At 37.7% G+C, this 18,551-nt stretch overlaps 1 protein-coding gene across 1 annotated transcript; it reads right to left on the reverse strand.

The window, feature by feature from the left end:
• Positions 1-8,004: 8,004 nt before the first annotated feature.
• LOC115744068 (L-ascorbate oxidase-like) lies at positions 8,005-10,805 on the reverse strand. Its single transcript, XM_030679160.2, has 5 exons — positions 10,400-10,805; positions 10,190-10,282; positions 9,870-10,082; positions 9,582-9,770; positions 8,005-9,038 (listed from the first exon to the last, which is right to left on the reverse strand). Exons 1-5 carry the CDS (start codon positions 10,652-10,654, stop codon positions 8,073-8,075), a joined length of 1,716 nt encoding a protein of 571 aa, XP_030535020.2. The 5' UTR covers positions 10,655-10,805; the 3' UTR covers positions 8,005-8,072.
• Between the last annotated feature and the right edge of the window lie 7,746 nt (positions 10,806-18,551).

The following is an 18,551-nucleotide window of genomic DNA, read 5'->3' on the forward strand; positions in this document are numbered from 1 at the left end:
GTCACTTGGCGCTTTGTTGCATTCTCAATCTTTTTGATATCCATGGCCAAAGAAGACTAAAAAGTTAAGAACAATTGAGAAAGAAAGAGACAGATAGAAGCTAGCTTTGACTTGTGAGGATTTCATGCATGTATGTGTTAAAACCAAGGATTATTTATGAGGAGTGATGGTGTTAAGCATTTAATTGCATTCATGACGTCACAAACAATTACTGTAGGGGTGTGCAACGGGAACCACCCGAATTAGGAACGGCCCGGACCGGCAAGTTCTGGGCAGTTCCCAGGGACGCTGGATGATTCCATAACATTGAAACCGGTGACGGGCAGTCCAGTTCCTGATTCCAGGATGGGAACTGGATTGGACCGAACCAATTCACTGAAATGCTTACGCCGAAGAGTGAATCTTCTTTGTGCTCTCGCAGAAGGAATGCTGCAATGGCAGGTTTTGCGCAGCAGGTGAAGGAGAGAGCGCAGGAGCTCAAGGTCCTGTTCAAGAAGAGGTTCAATATCGTGGGGCATTCCTGCAAGAAAGGCTGGTCCAAAGTCAAGAACATCTAACGCTGATCCCTCTCACCCCCACCTCCATAGGCAGCCTCGTCTCTTCTCGCTATAGACATGCTCTTCTTCTTCTTTTCTCGTTCGGTTTCTGTCGGGGGTTTCGATTCTTTCAATGTAAAAAGATCTAGCCTTTCTGTTTACTGTCTTGTTTCCTTCTGTTTTATAGGCGTCTCTCTTTTGTTTTTTATGGGGTTCGGTAGTGGTGGTAGGAGCCCTCTTTGGTCATCAGATTAGATCTACTCTAGACTGCTTGTGCCTTTTGCTGAAAGTGATTTTGCTGATCGATTCTCTAATGTATTGTTATTGAAGTTGGATACAATCGATTTTGTTGGCTATGTAGCTCTCTATATTCGCTCCTTGTTTCTCTCTTTTGGTCAGATATAAGAGGGATTCATCTTCACGTAGACGAAGAGCGCTGAACCCCAAACTCCCGTCGGGCATCGAGAACGTCTGCGACATTGGTCAATTTGGCAACGTCCTCATCATCTACGCTCCCCGCCTCCCCTTCACCAGGTGGTTCGCCTCCCAACCCAACCTCCCATGGTAATCCTCTCCGACTTCTTCCTCGGCTGGACCTTCGACTTGGCCGACGAACTCAGCATCCACCAGTCCACCAGTCCGGTCCAGTTCTCGGACCAAGTGGACCGATTCCAAGTTCCAGAAATTGGGAACCGGTCCTCCTAGTCCGGTTTCCGGTTCTTGACTAGGATCAGACCGGACCGAACTAAAAACCCATCTTCCCTAACACTTAAGAGGCCATGAAAGAGGGGGAATTTATAGTGCATAACAATAGTGGTAATATTACTTACTCTTTAAGTATTTTTCCCTTTGACAAAAAAAAAACAGAAGAAACATTTTTCCCTGTAGCATTTCTCCTATGTATCAAGTCAAATTTTAGAACTCCAAAAATGGAGTAACTTTTAATTTTTTAACTTTCGACTTTTTCTAAATTTTGCGAATACCATATACCTTCAATTTCATTTAAGATATTAAAAATCACTATATCTAATTACATCCAATTTTTTTTTTGTTTATTTTCTGAACCTCAACAAACATTTTTATTTAAACTTCGAGGGAAAGCCGTAAATAAAAATTACAAATAGCCGATAAATGCGGGCAAATAGGTCAATTCACAAATATTTCAGTTAGAGAAAGAACCAAAAGAGAAGTGTACTAACTCGTCATTATTGAGTGACGACAAATTGCAAATCTACTCTGATTAATTCTCCAGCTGTGATATTAAATACATAATAAATAGTGAAGTTGACTATCGAAACCTCCTTACAAGACTTTGCGCGTTGACCATGTGACTTGCCAGACCAACTCATTTTAAGGTATTATCCTCTCTGACTCATATGTGATCGAGCCTGATGATTTTATCTTAAAGTATAATTAAAATTATATAAGAGCTAGCTTTGACTTGTGGAATTATCATGCATGTTTGTGTTAAAATCAAAGAGTATTGCCGTTTATGAAGTTTTGAATCATTTACTTGAATTAAATGGAACTAAAGACTTCCATCATGCATAAGTAAGACGGGTGCATATTGTACAAAGAGTAACCATAGGTACACAGACTGCAGGTGTTTATGAACTCTTCCATAGGTGTAGCAGCAGTACTCGTAAGTATTCATACAATATTATGCATCAACAGTGTTATCTGTCAAGTCAAATGGTAAAACTCCTTTATGGAATAACTTCTATTTTTTTAACTTCTCACTTTTCATAAATCTTGTGAATCGCGATTTTCGCAGAGATAAAACACCGAATGAAAATCGATCGATTATTAAACTGGAATGACGGTTTCTCTCATGAGGCAATTACTGTCATTTGGCGCATAATCTCCCAAGCCATACCAATTGCAACTTTGAGCTTTTAGTTTGATCGATTAAATAATTTGACACAATTAGGAGTCGCCACTAATTAATCTATATGGATCTATTAGAAGCCCAAGAAAAATGTAAGAGAACATTTTACTTCTAAAACTAAAGATCATGAACAAAGAGACTTGATTATACTAGATTAATCTAACACCAATTTTGGTACCTTTTTCTCTTTATTTCAAAAATAATTTTGCAAGCAATTTTGGTCAATTTTGATCTTACGCCACTAACATGTGAGATATGATCATATGGGTGCGCAATCAATTACTGTAATACTTAATAAATCAAATACATAAATTACTAGAAATGAGGAAAAAAACCTTAATGTATTAGCAAAGCAAAAGCAAGGTTTTATTACTATCCAGTAATCAACAAGAAGTTAATTAACAACTAAATAATGTTTTTATGACATAAACTTGATTTCTAAATAAAATTATGCAGCCTAACTAAGTCTTTTTTTTCTTATAGATTTTTTCTTATCTAAATGACATGACTATGTAAGTTCTATGCTAACAAGCACTGATGAACTTACATGAAGTTATAAATGATATGCGAGCTATCGTAATAACTTAAAATGCAACCTATATGCCATCTAATGACATGAATCAGGATTAACCACATATTAACCCTAATATTTAAACTAAGCGAGAGATTAATTATGTTTCTTGAATGTTCTTATGACAAGACTTAACTTTATGACACGTAATATGACCTAAGTACATTATTGAAAGACAAGGACCTAACGATGCAATGCTAATATTTTTGATATTTTATTTATATAAAAAGTAATGCATAAGATCTAATACATGACATGAATTATATTTCCCTAAAGCATATGACCACTAATGCATTAATATACTACATGCCATAAAAGTTAAAATATATGAGATATGTATGCAATATTTTTATTTAACTTTCTTTCTGAGTTAAAATAGAAAACTGCCTAAACCGTCAATATTGATTGAATCTAAAGTAGGAAATAATTTTCTAACCAAAAAGAAAAAAATTAGGAAACAATTTGTATGAAATCCTAATCCAAATTAGGCAATTTCCTAACTATTAACTAATTCCACAGTATGATGTTCTAAATTAGGAAACTTGTGTGGATGTAATCTTATCCTAAATGCAATGCAAGTTCTATATGATGCATGTTCCTAATCTAATGACATAAAATATCCAAACCCTATGTAATTAACCATATAATGAACATTCACCATGACCATCTAAGGAAATAAGTTTATTTAGGTTGCGTTTGGTGGAAGCGGATAAAACTTTGGATATGATAACTTTTATCATATCTAGTGTTTGCAGCGAAATTCATAAATGACTGGATATAGTCCGGATATAAGAAACCCTCTAGGATGCGTTTGTTTGTCGGGATTTTTAGTCATGATAGAACTGGATATGATAGGATAAGAAATAGAATTTTGTCATATCCTATCCCTTGTTTGGTAAACCGCGGATATAAAGTCGGATAAGCAGAGGCAAAACACAGTTGGCATCGACTTTCCTTTGCTAAAACATCAAAATACTTTAGAAATTATTCAATGATGAGTTTTGATGAGTGAGTTATTATTAAACAGAGGTTTGAGTCATTTGAATTTTGGCATGGCATTGATTGAGTAGACCCCGTAGAACCAGGGATCTTGATTTAGAGTTGCATTCTTTGAAAATGACCCGCTGGCCTTGCTCATTGCCTTGTTGAGTGAGTAAACAAGTGATGAACAATGGAAATATTAACTCTCTTTTAACAAGTTGAAGATGCACTCATATAAGTATCTAAGAGAGCTACCTTGAAAGTGGATGATCAACCTTGAGTTCTTCATAACATATCAAATTTGGAAATGTTCAAATAATTAAAGAACAAAGGATGTGATCTCATATTACGCCAAACTATTAATTAAAGAATGAGGTCATGCATATATCCGACTTTGAGGCCGGATATCCAAGTTTAGCACCGGCGCAATGGAGAAACGAGCTAGCGCGGAGGAGAGACAGTGGTTGTGGAAAATCTTGACTCTCCTCGTTGTCATGACCCAAACCCGGAGGGGCGGGCTCGAGGGAAAATCATAGTTCCTTTCATGTTCCGGGTGGATACGTCTCAAGGTACTTTCCCATAAGTGTGAACAATCGGCAAATCGAAAAATAACCCAAGGATTATTTAAGCGATTTAAAGTGGTTGACTCCCCATGGGCACGGGCACTCCTAGATCTTCATACCTTATGGTGACGGTTGGGACATTTCATCTTGAAAAAAGACTTCATTATGTTTTGTTTTGGGGTCGCCACTAAACTTTTTTGGGGGTGGTCGGTTAGAAAACTCGATTAAGATGGGAAGGACTATCTTAATCCCTACGAAATTAGAGTTCTAGATTCCGGGACTTGGTTAAAATAATATTTGTATTAACGCCCTTTCGATACCTAATTGGTTTTTTCTAAGAATGATCACACAAAATGTGGTTAATTCCCATTTGACTCCTATTTTGTTTTTCATCCACGCTAAATGTTCATGCACTTGGTTTTTTGCGGGTGTCATTTTCATGCAAAGGTAGGGAAATCAATCAAACAAGTCATCCAAAGGTAGGGACGTAATTTAAACATCCAAGATAATGAAATGGCAAGCTAATCTAAAGTGATAGTGAAAAAAAAAATCCACAACTCGTCGGGTAGTAATACAAACCCATTAAGAAAAATTTTGAGACATAGTCGGGGCTACGTCAATGAATTAGACCTAGTTGGACATCGATCTTTGATCCTTCGCTCTTCAAGCTTACCTTCCCCTCCATGGACCGCCTTACAATGGGCCAACAATCATCGGATCAGGATTTAATACATTCGTTCATTGGGGTCTGCCTTTGGATCACATGCGTCGAGAATAACCCGCATGCTTTACCCAATTTTAATGATAATTAAGAATAATTGGACATCGTTAGCAGTTGCGTAACAATGAAAAATACTGCTTAATCTTTAGGATTGGGGTTTAACCAAACCGGTCAGTGAAAACAGATTCCAGGTCCAAGCGAGGAAAAAGTTGGCGCATTGATCAGACTTTTGGCCGACTAGAGTAGTCACAATTTTCATGAAATTAACGTCAAATCAAATATATTAATGTCTTTTGCAAAGTTCATTAAGAACGTTTTCTGCGATAGTGTGTGCAAGGTGATGATAGCATTAGCAACCACTGAATGCACAAAGGTCAGAATAACAAAGCATCAGAAACATAATGAATCGTTTGAAACGTCCGACAATCGAGCACCTCAAACAATTACCAAAAATTCGACCAAAAAAAAAAATACCAAATAATCTGGTATATATAATGTAAAAAGGTTATGCTCCACAACTCTCGTGAAGAAACATTTTCGAAAAACTATGCATACAACGATGATAGAATGCGCAGAGGTCAAAATAACAGATAATAAAATCAGAGAAAAACGTATTGAAAATGCTATGATCGAGCACATCATATGACTGTAGAAAAATTTGGCAAAAGATATATGTCATAGATTGTGGAACTGATTACGAGCCGATTTTCACATATCATATGACATTCATTTAGGATGGATAATGTATCAAATTGAAGATCTAGATGTCGAGATTGACTTTCTAGTTTATGACTTTTCCAGAAAACGTCATCTACGAGTCTCAACATTAGATGGAAACAGACTACGTTAGGACATATGAAAATCATCAAAACATGCAAGTCATATACCAATCTTCAATCAAACACATCTCAATCGTCAAACTCAGCAATCACAGCAACTAAGGCCTCCGATTCTCCTCATGATTGGCCGATAAATCATCATCCAATCCACTAATCCTAGAGTTTATTTTGGCATTTCGTCAAACAAGTGGTGGCACCTCTATCAACAGCATCCCATGCCCAGGATGGAAGAAATTGACCAAGATGAACATCAAAACCTCGAAGACCAAAAGATGCGACTCGCTCATTCATGGAAACAAAAAAAAATAGAGAACGGCGGAGAGGTAATGGGAAGGGAGTTTAGCCATTGACATCCCTATTTGGCCCGGGAACAGCGACCGGAGGGACCGAACTGTCACAAATGTAACAATTCACAAAAAAAAAAAAAAAATTGTTTAGGACTAAATTGACATATTTGCGATAGGTTTAGAATTTTATTTTTGGTAATTTTCCCCCGAACGGTGACAATGTGACTTGCTAGACCAACTCACTTCGAGTTCGACGTGTTATCCTCTCTAACCCATATCTATTTTATAACCTTACAATTCCCTACAATATAGTCTAATATGGCCAGATAAGCACTTTCTCTCGAAAGGCCATCCATTTTGGTAGTGATTCGACTAGAGCATGCTTTATATTATAGTTGTAATGCTAACCAAAGCCTTTACAAGAAATATGCCTACTATGAGGTGATTCTACTTCACATGACACCAACACCTTGCTCCTTCTCCCACAAAATCAAGTGTCATTTGCAATGTCAGAAGCTGCGAGCCACAACTTTGTTTGAGCCGTCTAGCCCTATCGTCAAATCAAGTCATTAACAGTGATATCATGCTTATGTCGGTGCACAATTATTCAAATGGGAAGTTTCAAAATTAAAATGTTATATATAATTTTTAGAACTTTCAGTATACTTATTTCAGCTATGAATAGATATGTATCCACTTATTATCAGAAGTGGGAAGGCTTGTTCCGTGTGCATCTGTCAACCTTTACACATCTACGTGGAATTATATACTATTCCTTCGTTTTTCCCCTTTCATGCAATATACTTCCTTTTTGCGAAGCTAAGTCCACACACTTCCACTTATATGATTTTTGGGATTAGATTCTCAGAATTTAAGTTTGTATTATCGAATTCATTTTTTTTTTTTTTACGAAAAAGGGCTAAAGCCAAATACAAAAATTTAACGTAGTAAATTTACTACATCTATTTTATCACCTAATAAAACATGAAGTAACTCTGTAGGAGTTACTAAAACGAAACTAATATCCAAACGCTTATGAATTCCAAGACAAGTGGACAATCAGTCAGAACATGTAAAGTTTATTTCACACGAGACACATTTCAAGCTATATGGATTTCCTCCCTCAATGCGAGACTTCTTCAATTCAAGTCAACAGTTGCTTACGAGTGGCTAGCCTGAGCAAAGTTCTAATACGTTGAGGTCCCTCCAACTTCCAAATTGTGGACCACATACTCATCAGATTCTTGATTGTCAACCCCTATTGATTACCTCGCTCGCCGACTTAACAGAGAAAGACCCGCTTCCGGTACCCTTCCCCAGAAAAGTATCGTCCCCATCGGAGGCTACAGGAGATTAGACAGCATGAAAATCAGTTTTCTGCCAACAATATTTAGCAGTCAGAGCTTGTGCCCGGAGATTATTAGGTTAAGTCTTGAGGCCTCACGCTAGCTTCATCATTAATCCTTGATTAGACAATTCAGAGGAGGTGATCGGGAAACGTCATTAGTAGCCAAATCTAAGAAATTAATCTCCAATTACTAGGATCATAAACCCAACAATTACAGTTCTAGAGGCAAACAACGTGAAGATGTACAATTGGAAACGACCGCACAACAATAATTTCTGTTGATTTCACAGGAATAAATGCAACTGTAGCGAATATAGATAACTGTATGAGTAATCAGGTTATGGTCTCTTGAAGCCTCTTGTCTCCCCACATCCCATGATCTCCGAAGGCAGCTTGCCCAGCTTCTCGACACCTTCTTCAAACACCACGCCCATGCCCATATAGAAATGAGACTCTACATGGCAATGGAACAACCAAACACCCGGATTATCGGCGACGAATCTTAGAGCGGTCCACCCGTAAGGATGGACCGGCACCGTGTTCTTCATGATCGGGTTTGCCAGATTGTACTTCTTCGAGTCGTTGTCGGCGTCGAACTTGCCCGTCCCGTACCCAAGGACCCAGAAATCGTGGCCGTGGAGGTGCCACGGGTGGGTCTCGCTGTTGTTCGCAGTCATAGTGTTTGCATTCTGCAATATGATGTCCACTGTAGAGTTGAACTTTAGTCTATATATCGCGTTCCTGGAGGTGGCATTGGTGTTGTTCGCGACGTGGTAGATGTCATAGTTCGTGAAGTTGGGTGGATTGTCGGGCGGCGGTTGCTGGTCGAACGCGTGGTGGAGATTCTCCTGGAGGGCTATCAGGTACGGCGTGCGCGGGAGCGTGAACGACACGTTGTTCACGGACCAACGGAAGTAACCGTCGATCTTGTTCTGCGTGTTGAGGAACACAATCACTCGGTCCGACTTGAGCGGGGGAGTGTGGACGTATCCGTGGCGGGCTTTGATCGCCGAACTCTGAGCCAATCGGGGCGCAACGTCATTCCACATCGGGCCGGTGGGTGGACTTGTGGGCGGGACACGCTTCGGATGGTTCGGGTAGTAATTGAGGACGGCCAGACCGGGAGGGGTCGTGGCCGTGGCGTTGCGGCCAACGATGTTGGTGGTGATCCAGTAATTTCTTGATGGTTGTTGGTCGATTTTGATCAAGACGGAGTACGTCTCGCCCGAGTAGATGAACAGATTTTGGGCCACAATGGGCTCTACATAGTGCCCGTCTGCTTCAACAATAGTCATGTTGTGACCCTGCAAAATAAAGTTAAATTTGTCATAAGATTCCAGTTGTAAATTCCAACGGACAAGTCTTAGGTAATGTTTTTTTTTATATATATAAGAAGCATGTTTATTATGATTGCATATAAAATGAAAATCAAACAATATCCTAAAAAAGTGTGTCTGTATCGTGAAATTGACACTCATATATTAATTGGCCTACATCGAGATCGGTGCTTATGACCTTTCCCTGTGTTTGGACCACCCCCCTTTCGTTGACTCGAATCAATCCTCCATTTAATAGATTGAAATATCATACGCCACATAGTCAAATTAACATTTCGTTGCCGTTCCCCCAATTCTAATCTTGTGAAATTTTTAAAAAATTCAAACCAAGAAACTTGACTTATCAAGTGCAATCAAACTAACATATGTATAAGGCCATTAAATATTTTTGGATGCAACGTTCCAGGCTAATATAACGAAATCGCTCGTGTGTAACCCGAAATGTAATGTCAATGTAAACACTTTTTCATCTTCGAGACATTCTAATCGTAATAGGTGATGAGAGTTTACCTCAATTTGAAAGCCGAGAGCAGACAGAGCAGTCGCACTTGAGATCCTAAGGCGATACGTTTTACCGGGGATGACGGTCAGCACGTACGGCGAACATTCGGGATTGGTCGCGTTGCAAGCTGATGGATCTAAGGTTGGAGCGGCCAGTTTGGAGCAATTGAACTTTCCCTTTCCTTGAATTAGCAGTGACTACAATCCAAGCAACAAAACAGAATTAAATAAGTACGAGCAATGAGTGAAGATGGCGTTTAAATTTTGAAGCTGGGAATCAAATTAACTTAAAATCACCTGAGGCTCCCCAACCCAACCGAAGGGAATAGAGGACAAGCCAGCAGCTTGCTCATAAGTGCTCCTGTGGTACCAGTCGTTGAGGATGATGCTCTTGTCGTAGTCGTAAGCGAACGGCTCGGCCACGCCGTCCGGCGGCGAAACCCGGATCGACCCGTACAGTCCGGCTTCTCTTTGCATCCCGTAATGCGCGTGGTACAAGTATGTTCCGGCCTACATAAGATAGCACGAGGGAAAAATAAATGCTATAATGTCATCTACTTTCAGAAGAGCTTGCAAGAAAGCATGCGATGATCTTTGCACTTTATGTAGGGACTTACCCGGTCAACGATAAAGCGATAGGTAAAAGTGTCTCCAGGCAAGATTGGGCACTGAGTCACACCCCCGGTTCCGTCGCTCCACGGGCTTCCAATCTGCAATTTCAATCCAACCCAAAATCATCGTCTCATAAATTTCTCATTACGATCTTCATCAAACACTTGACCGAGACAGTCACGATATAGTACTGACTGTGTTCGCTATGTACGTACCTGTCGGATTCCGTGCCAATGGATCGCGAGATTCTCCGTCTCCAAGCCATTGGTAACTTCCACGACGACGGTGTCTCCCTGTTGCGCCAGTATTGCTGGGCCCGGCGACCTTCCGTTGATGGTGATGACCAGCTTCTTGTAACAGTCCGGCGACTTGAACTCGTACTTCACGTCCCACTTGTATCGACGAACTCTAGCCTCTGCCGACGCCATTGCCGCTAGAACACATAGCAACAACGCGATTAGTCGACTCATCTTTCGCGCTCACGGGAGCCGAACTGCACACGACTAGCCGAAAAGCGATCGAATAGATAGGGATTTGTGTCACGACGGTCGACCACGACAATGAGGATGTGACAAGAAGAATAAGGAGGAGGAGAGGTGGGTATTAGAACATGCCACGGTCCTGGGCACTTCGTCGATAAGACAGAAGACGCTTTTCATCGGTATTTATAATGTCCAAAGAGATACAAGTTGACTATATCCTATTGTGATATGTTATGTTATTTTAGTCGTTTATTTTGAATGGACTAGTCAACACGTTTTGCTGGGGAGGATAGACCAGGGCCATGCCTATGTGCAATTAATACAATCAATTAAAATACTCAAGGCTTGGCAGAAGATCAAATTCCGGCGCGGCGTATGGAATTGGACTTGGGTGGGTTTGGTTTAGCATTTCCAAAGAACTTTCAGCTTTCAAAATCGATTGAGAGAATACTGAAGCATTTGGTTCAGCTTTAAACCAATATTTGATTAAATGCTGACCTTGAGAAAGCTGAAAGCTCAATACCGGTGGGGACCAGCATTAGACTTTCAACATTTAGCCAAATGTTAAGAGATTTTTTTATCAAAACTAACCTCATCAATTCCACATATTTTCGATTTTGCCTCCTTTTTACTGTTTATCTTCTTCGCCGGTCTGGCCATGGGTAATTTTTTAAATCAAAAATTAAAGAATTGCATTCAAAGCTCTTTTGTAATGTTATTTTTACCAAACACCATTCAATCCAAAATCCATTTTCAAATGAGATTTTATCAAGTACAATTAGCATTTTTCTAAATCTCTTTAGATTGAAGGCATTTACATGTTTTCAAAGTTTATTTAAATGCTAAACCAAACTCGCCGAATCGCGGTTTGACTTGTCAATGCTTCCTAGTACCGTTCTCTTTTCCCCTCTTTTTGGAAAGGAGGAGTGCTTTTACCATATTGGCCTCGGTCAAACTTGAGAAGGTACGTCCTGTCCTGGTCCCACACTCCCATATGTCGCAGAGTTGACCTCAATTTAAAAAGACTTGGAGCACCGTCTCTTGCAATAAAATAAGAAAAAGTCGCACAAGAATCCTTGACTTTGAGATATTAATATCTCGAAACTAGACTTGTCAAAATGGGCGGTAAATTCGTACTTTAATTCACAGTTGATGGATTGAGTTGTCTAAAGTTCAAAATATGTGAATGTTAAATGGGTTCAAAATTTGCTTAAATCCAATCCACCTCTATGACTCTCTCTTCATTATTTCTCACCGTCACTCGATCTCGTGCTCCCTCTCATATCTCTCTCCATTCGGTTTGGATATGAGTTTTTTTTCTAAATATAATTAAATATGATAGTGTTTTACCAATATGGGTTGTGTTTACATTGAAATTGATTAAATCGATCTGCTTTCTTTCATTAAAAATCTGACGCGACAGCAAGTGTGGACAACACGATGTCGGGTTTTAAATATAAATATCGAACGAACAAAAAAAAAAAAAAAAAAAAGCGCCACTCGAAGAGAACGTGCTGATATCGACCGAGGCATAAGGATCCTAGAAGTCATGGTCGTTGGACCACGTGCTCTGGCTAGTCTTCATCCTTTCCTATTTATCAAATATTTTGCTACACAAAGTCAAGTGAAGTCAACTCTGCTTGCATGATGCCGAGATTCCCTTACAAATCATGTGAAAATGAAGTGTGGAAAAGCATGAACTAAATGTAAATCCATCTCAATTATTGATCGTCGGTGAACGGTGATCAAAGGTGGAATCTATGTAATTTATTGATGAAAGGACATTTGCTCCACATTAGTTTATGCAAATACTTTTGCGAAGAGTGGGGTCGAAAAGTAGGGAAGCTATTTGTTATTTCTTTTTACTCTCTCTCTCTCGAGATCGGCTCTCGCCGGCATTTGGGCAAAAAACAAAATTATAAGGAAAAGAAAGCAAAGAGAATAAAATTCAAAATTTTAAAAAAATTATTAGGATATTACAAAAATATCTAAGTTAACGCTGTTCACGTTAGCAATTTCTTACTAAAATTGGTTTGATGGCCTCAATTGATAAAATTTAAAAAGGTTTTGGACTCAATTGGCATAATAAAAAGGTTTATGACTGAATCGGCATAAAAGCAATCGGTCTATGACTTTTGGGGTAACTTTGCCTAATTCGAACACAATCAATTGAGCATTAAACCTAGAAAATTAATGCTAAAACAGATTTGGTTCGTATTGAAAAAAACGAAAAAAGTTAGCTTTTTCGATTTCTTCGTGTTGGAATAACATTTCCATCTTCCCTGTATAAATGACCCGGCAGAATTGGGTATTAAAAATGAGTAAACTCTCTACACACGCACGGATGAAAACTCAGAGATTACTCTCTTTTCTGGATTTCTGAAAAATATTGATCAATACCGTTTCACACTTTGAACAAAACAAGCAAGTACCCCGCCCTGGAGAACCCCAATTAACCCTAACCAAAAAAAGTACCTAATTTAGAAAGAATTATTGCTAAATGCTAAAAAATAACCTAAATCTATATAGAACTTTATAATCTAAAGTCCTAATGATTAGGAAATTATTAAGTAAGATAACCTAATATCTATCTCTTATGCTAATCAAATGACTTGTTTCAAACATTATTAAAAATATTCTGGTTCTAAGAGAGTGTCATAAATTTAAACATATGAAAATGAAGAATCTCCTTTACAATTCTTTTACAACAGTCAATAAATATTTTCATATAGATTAAACGAAACGAAATAAGTTGTTGTTTGTTGACACTATCACTTAGAGGGGGAAATATGTGATTGCAACCAAACATGACAAAATAATGCAAAAATAAATGATATTTAATTTTAATGTGCTTAGCGCTTGAGTGAAGAGCATGATTCTTTATCAAATTTATGGCACCAGTGTTGTCACATTCGAACTCAACACTTGATTCTTCTATCCATAGTCACTTAATTGCGGCTTCATCCATAATAAGTCGTGCACATCAACTTCCAAAAGCTACGGGCCCTGCTTCTGCTGTAGAAAGGGTTATTGTACTTTGTTTCTTTCAGCATCAAGAGACTAACATGATGCCCATCAGTTGGTAGGTTCCTGAAGCGTTCTTTCTATCAATTCAACAGTCAGCAAAATCAACGTCAGGGTTTCCAATAAGCATAAAGTTTGAGCCAGCAAAATCCTAATGATAAAGAAATTAGTAAGTCAGATAACCTAATATCTATCTCGTAAGCTAATCAAACAACTTGCTTCAAATATTATTAAAAGTCACCTAATTCTAAGATAGTGTCGTGAATTTAAACATATGAAAATGAAGAATCTCCTTCACAATTCTTTTACTATCGTCGATATAGATTCTCTTATCGACCAAACGAAACGAGATAAGTGATTGCACAACACAATCACTCTCGCGTCACTTGAAGTCTCATTGCGTTTCTCGACCCTCAATTATTCTCAACAAGCTCACAAATTATCCCTTACAAGATTGTCATGAAAACTAGGAACAAATCCGTTTCTCTCTAATCTCGTTATGACTTTCTTTGCGACTGACACACTAATCTCACTATGAGGTATGAGCCAACATGTCCATCAACAAGCCTAAGAAGCTCAGATACATGTCAAATTTCGCATAATCCTATTTTGATGATAATAAGTATACGACGTTAGTGCTGCCTGGGTCCTATTTTGCCGATTCTCACTCCAAGCCCATACTTCACATATTCACAATTGGACCGCCCATTTGAGTGGGGTTTTCTTTAAATAATTTCAAATTCGAGATATAACTAAACAAGAACGATCCATCTTTAAGACATGTATGTTCTCTCTATACGTTTCCTTGTTCTTTCTTGAACCTTGCTTGAAGAAAACAACTTACATTTTCCTCCAAAAGAGCAAAAACAAAAGTTTAAACAAAAAACTCAATTCAGGATTTAAATTCATTTTCCCCTTCCATTCTTTGAACATAAAGACTAGAAAAAGATTAAACAAAAGGAAAAGGAAAAGAGAAAGATGAAGACTAAACTTTTTTTTATTGTTCAACTATGAAGGAAGTAATCAATATTGCTACGAACCATGTCCACAAAGTTGATTTTCTATAAATAAATTTTGATGCGAAGAAGCTGTAATTATATTTCGGACTTCCATCAAAATCATTTATACTTAGACAAAAAAGCAAATTCATTGTTTTCGAACAATTCGAATTAACAACATTATACCTTCAACAAATAATTGAATTTGTGATTACAAAAAAGGAAAGATATTTTTCGACTATGAATCAATTTTTTTTTTTTTGTCTGTGTTATCCCTTACTCTTCTCTCTCTGACTTTTACTTTGCCTTTTATGCAGAGCACGGGAGTTGAACCCCGTTCCTAAGAATTTAGTTTTGACTGATTCAAAAGGATATGTAGGTAAGTTGGCATATTTATATTTGGAAATTTAGCATGAATAGAGTATGTGAACTAGAGAAAAGATGAATTAATTTAACTAAGAGAGAGGTAATGTTAGTTATAAATATTGCACTAAATTTTGAAGAGTAATGTGATTTATTTTGTTTTTTTGGTCGAAGAAGAGTAATTTGATCAGTTAACGTAATGAGGATGTCCTCTACCAAAAAAGAAAGTGCTGATACCGACCGAAGCATAAGGATCCTAGAAAGTCATGACCACGTGCTTCGACTAGTCTTCATCCTTTCGTATTTACCAAACCATTTCCTAAAATAAATCAAGTCAACTCTGCTTGTATGATGCCGAAATTGCCTCGCAAGTCATGTGAAAATGAAGTGTGGAAAAGTGTAAACTAAATGTAAATCCTTCTCGACTACTAATTATATAGACCCAACGGTAATCATTTGTGAACAATGATCAATCAGGGGGTTCTATTTAATTAGAATATTATAAAAAAATATCCAAGTCAGTGCCGACAGTGCCACATAGGACGATTGGCGTTCACATCAATAATTTCCTACCAAAATTGGCCCCGTGGACTTTATTGGCAAAATTTGAAAAGGTTTCGGACCCAATTGGCACAATGAAAAAGTTAAAGACTGAATCAGCACAAAAGCAATGAGTTTAGGACTTTTTAGGTAATTTTGCCTAATTTGAGTAAAATCAATTGAGCACTATTAGGATGCACATGTGAATTATGTTAGAGAAATCCCACATTGGAGAATTAATGTGGTGTGGAGCACTTAATATATCAAAGTTGGCTCACAACTCATTGGCTTAAGTTTTTGATTAAAGATACGTCCAACTGGATATGTTAATGGGCTCGGACTTGGGCTTTCTCTTGACGATCTCCCTGAATGAAGGTATTAGACTTTTGTTGCGCGCTCCTAACAAGCACTAAGCCCAGAGAATTGGTGCTAAAACAGACTAGGTTCGGATTGAAAAAACGAAAAAATTAGCTTTTTCGATTTCTTCTTCCCCGTGTAAGTGACTCAACACAATTGGGTAATATAAATGAGTAAACTCGCTATACATGCACTTAGGTGCAAGTAATCGCTCATGGATGAAAACTCATAGATTACTCTCTTTCCTGTATTTCCGAAAAATATTGGTTAATACCGCTTGACACTTTGAACAAAACAACTAGTACCCCGCCCAACGGAACTCGCAATTAACCCTAACAAAAAAAAAAGTATCTAATCTAATAAGGATTATTGGTAAATGCTAAAAAATTACCGAAAAATTATATAGAACTTTCTAATTAAAAATCCTACTGATCAGGAAATTAGTCAGTAAGGCAACCTAATATCTATCTCTTAAGCTAATCAAATGACTTTGCTTAAAATATTATTACAAATCAGGTGATTCTAAGATAGTGTCGTAAATATGTACATAAGAAAATGAAGAGTCTCCTTCACAAGATCTTTTACAATCGTCGATATAGATTTGCCTATAGATTAAATGAAAGAAGTGATTACATCACAAACTGACTCTCGCATCACTCAAACTCTCATTATGTTTCTAAACCCTCAATTACACTCAAGATTCTCATGAAACTAGGAACAAATATGATGTTGGATATTTGAGCAGTATTTGATAAATATTTTTTTTAGTAGTTGTGACTATCATGAAAACCATCATTTCACAACGATTTTGATACGGATGTATAATGGTTTTATCACATTTAATTTATTGTTTTATAAACTCGTCATTATTTGGTAAGGGCTTTATAATGGTTTCTTAATGGCTCTCTTTCTCAAATGAAACTTCAAAAGACAATCTTGTTTGATGCATCGAATTGAGAAAGAGATGTTCTTTTTCTTCTAAAAGCTTTCCTTACTGAGTTATACATATAAGGTTGTTCATGCTCCTTTTAATATTTAATGCGGAGTGTAGGAGAAGGTCTATTGCATCTTGGGTGGATAGCCGCTAGAGCCTATCGATCGCACTGAGTGATCGAATTATCCTTAATGATGGTGATTGCACGCCTCAGACAATTTCATTTTACTTTCTCATCTTTTCCAATAGATTTCCAAAACCTCATATTTTTCATATTATATGAAATTTTTTCAACAATCTTAAGGATAATTTCCTTATAGATGCCTAAATTGGAGTTACCATTGCTACCTTATTTTTACATTCTGCTTCTCTGTGTCTTCTCAATCAAAACGATGTGTGAACTTTGGTTATCGCTTGCCTTGCAATACACATGAGAAAGCGATGGACAGAAGTGGTAATGGCAAAGTCATCACTAGGGAGGAGGAGTAGAATGACTCGTTGGGTAGCGATATTACTGATTCAAGTAAGTGAATTCTCTCACTCCGATGGTGGTAATTGGTAAATTTTGTCATTAATGTATAAGGTCAAGCTTTCCCGATTATTTTTATGCCACTCGAAGTCGATGAGTCGATAAGCACACACGTAGCTCGGGATCCTTCATTCCAATTTTGAAATTCGATGTCTTGTAAGCGAGTTTTTGGTGAACTCCTATTTTGTGTATTCTCTTCAAATTTGATTGGTCGAATCATGCATATTCCGTGATTTTGTGTTTTTGTACTCTTTATGGAGAATGTTGCATTTTTCCAATTACATATTAGTTAGGATATATGTGTGAGTTATCTTAAAGAAGTCTCACATCCGAGAAGGTGGGTCCAATTGGATATATTGACAGGCTCGGACTTGAGCTCCCTCTTGGCGATCTCCTCGGGTGAAGGTATCGGACTTTTACTGTGCACTCCTAACAAATGGTATCAAAGTCGATGGTTGATTGATGGTCCACTCCCAATATGTATTGGTGTTCGATTGTGGCGTCCCAGGTGCACTACTGTCGCGACCTAAAAATTGGTTTTTCGGGTTAACGGATTATTAGGTTAATTAGGTTAACTAACCTAATTCGGACTCTCCCAAGTCCTACCGAATCGCAATTTAGGTTCAATTACATGCCAAGATTTTAAATTGGAGCTGCCACTAATCTTTTATGGTAGGTAGATGAGAAACCTAAATAAAATATTCGGGAGAAAATACTTTATTTCATACGAACCAGAGATTAAATGGATTCGGGAACTCGGTTACATTAACTTTTCAATTAATGCCCTTTCGGTACCCGATTTTCATGAAAAATCCTTAGTTTGATGATTTGAATTAATTTTTTTTTGGGTTTTCTTTTATTAAATGCAATGCTAATGCAATCTACCTATATGACATGTGAGATGTAATGACATGGCAAAAATACGTGACATGGCATAATGACGTGGCAAATATGCATGACAAGGAAAATATAATAATGCAAACTAAACTATAATGCTATGCAACGTGGATGGTATTTTTTGGTATATTTTTGTGTATTTTCGGATTCATGAAAAAATAAAGGTAAAAACTACCCTAACGTGAAGTAACATCTAATTTAACTTAAGAAATTGATTTCTCAAAGTCCTAATTTTATTAGACG

This window comes from Rhodamnia argentea, chromosome 11 (genome assembly GCF_020921035.1).
Source record: "Rhodamnia argentea isolate NSW1041297 chromosome 11, ASM2092103v1, whole genome shotgun sequence".
NCBI classification, from domain to species: Eukaryota; Viridiplantae; Streptophyta; class Magnoliopsida; order Myrtales; family Myrtaceae; genus Rhodamnia; species Rhodamnia argentea.

Bases quoted from the DNA above. Each gene is read 5' to 3' on its own strand.
- LOC115744068 (XM_030679160.2), bottom strand. From the start codon at position 10,654: ATGAGTCGACTAATCGCGTTGTTGCTATGTGTTCTAGCGGCAATGGCG. The intron at 10,083-10,189 runs GTAAGTCCCTAC...TATCTTATGTAG, and splicing joins ATCGCTTTATCGTTGACCGG to GCCGGAACATACTTGTACCA. The intron at 9,039-9,581 runs GTAAACTCTCAT...TTTATTTTGCAG, and splicing joins CTCTCGGCTTTCAAATTGAG to GGTCACAACATGACTATTGT.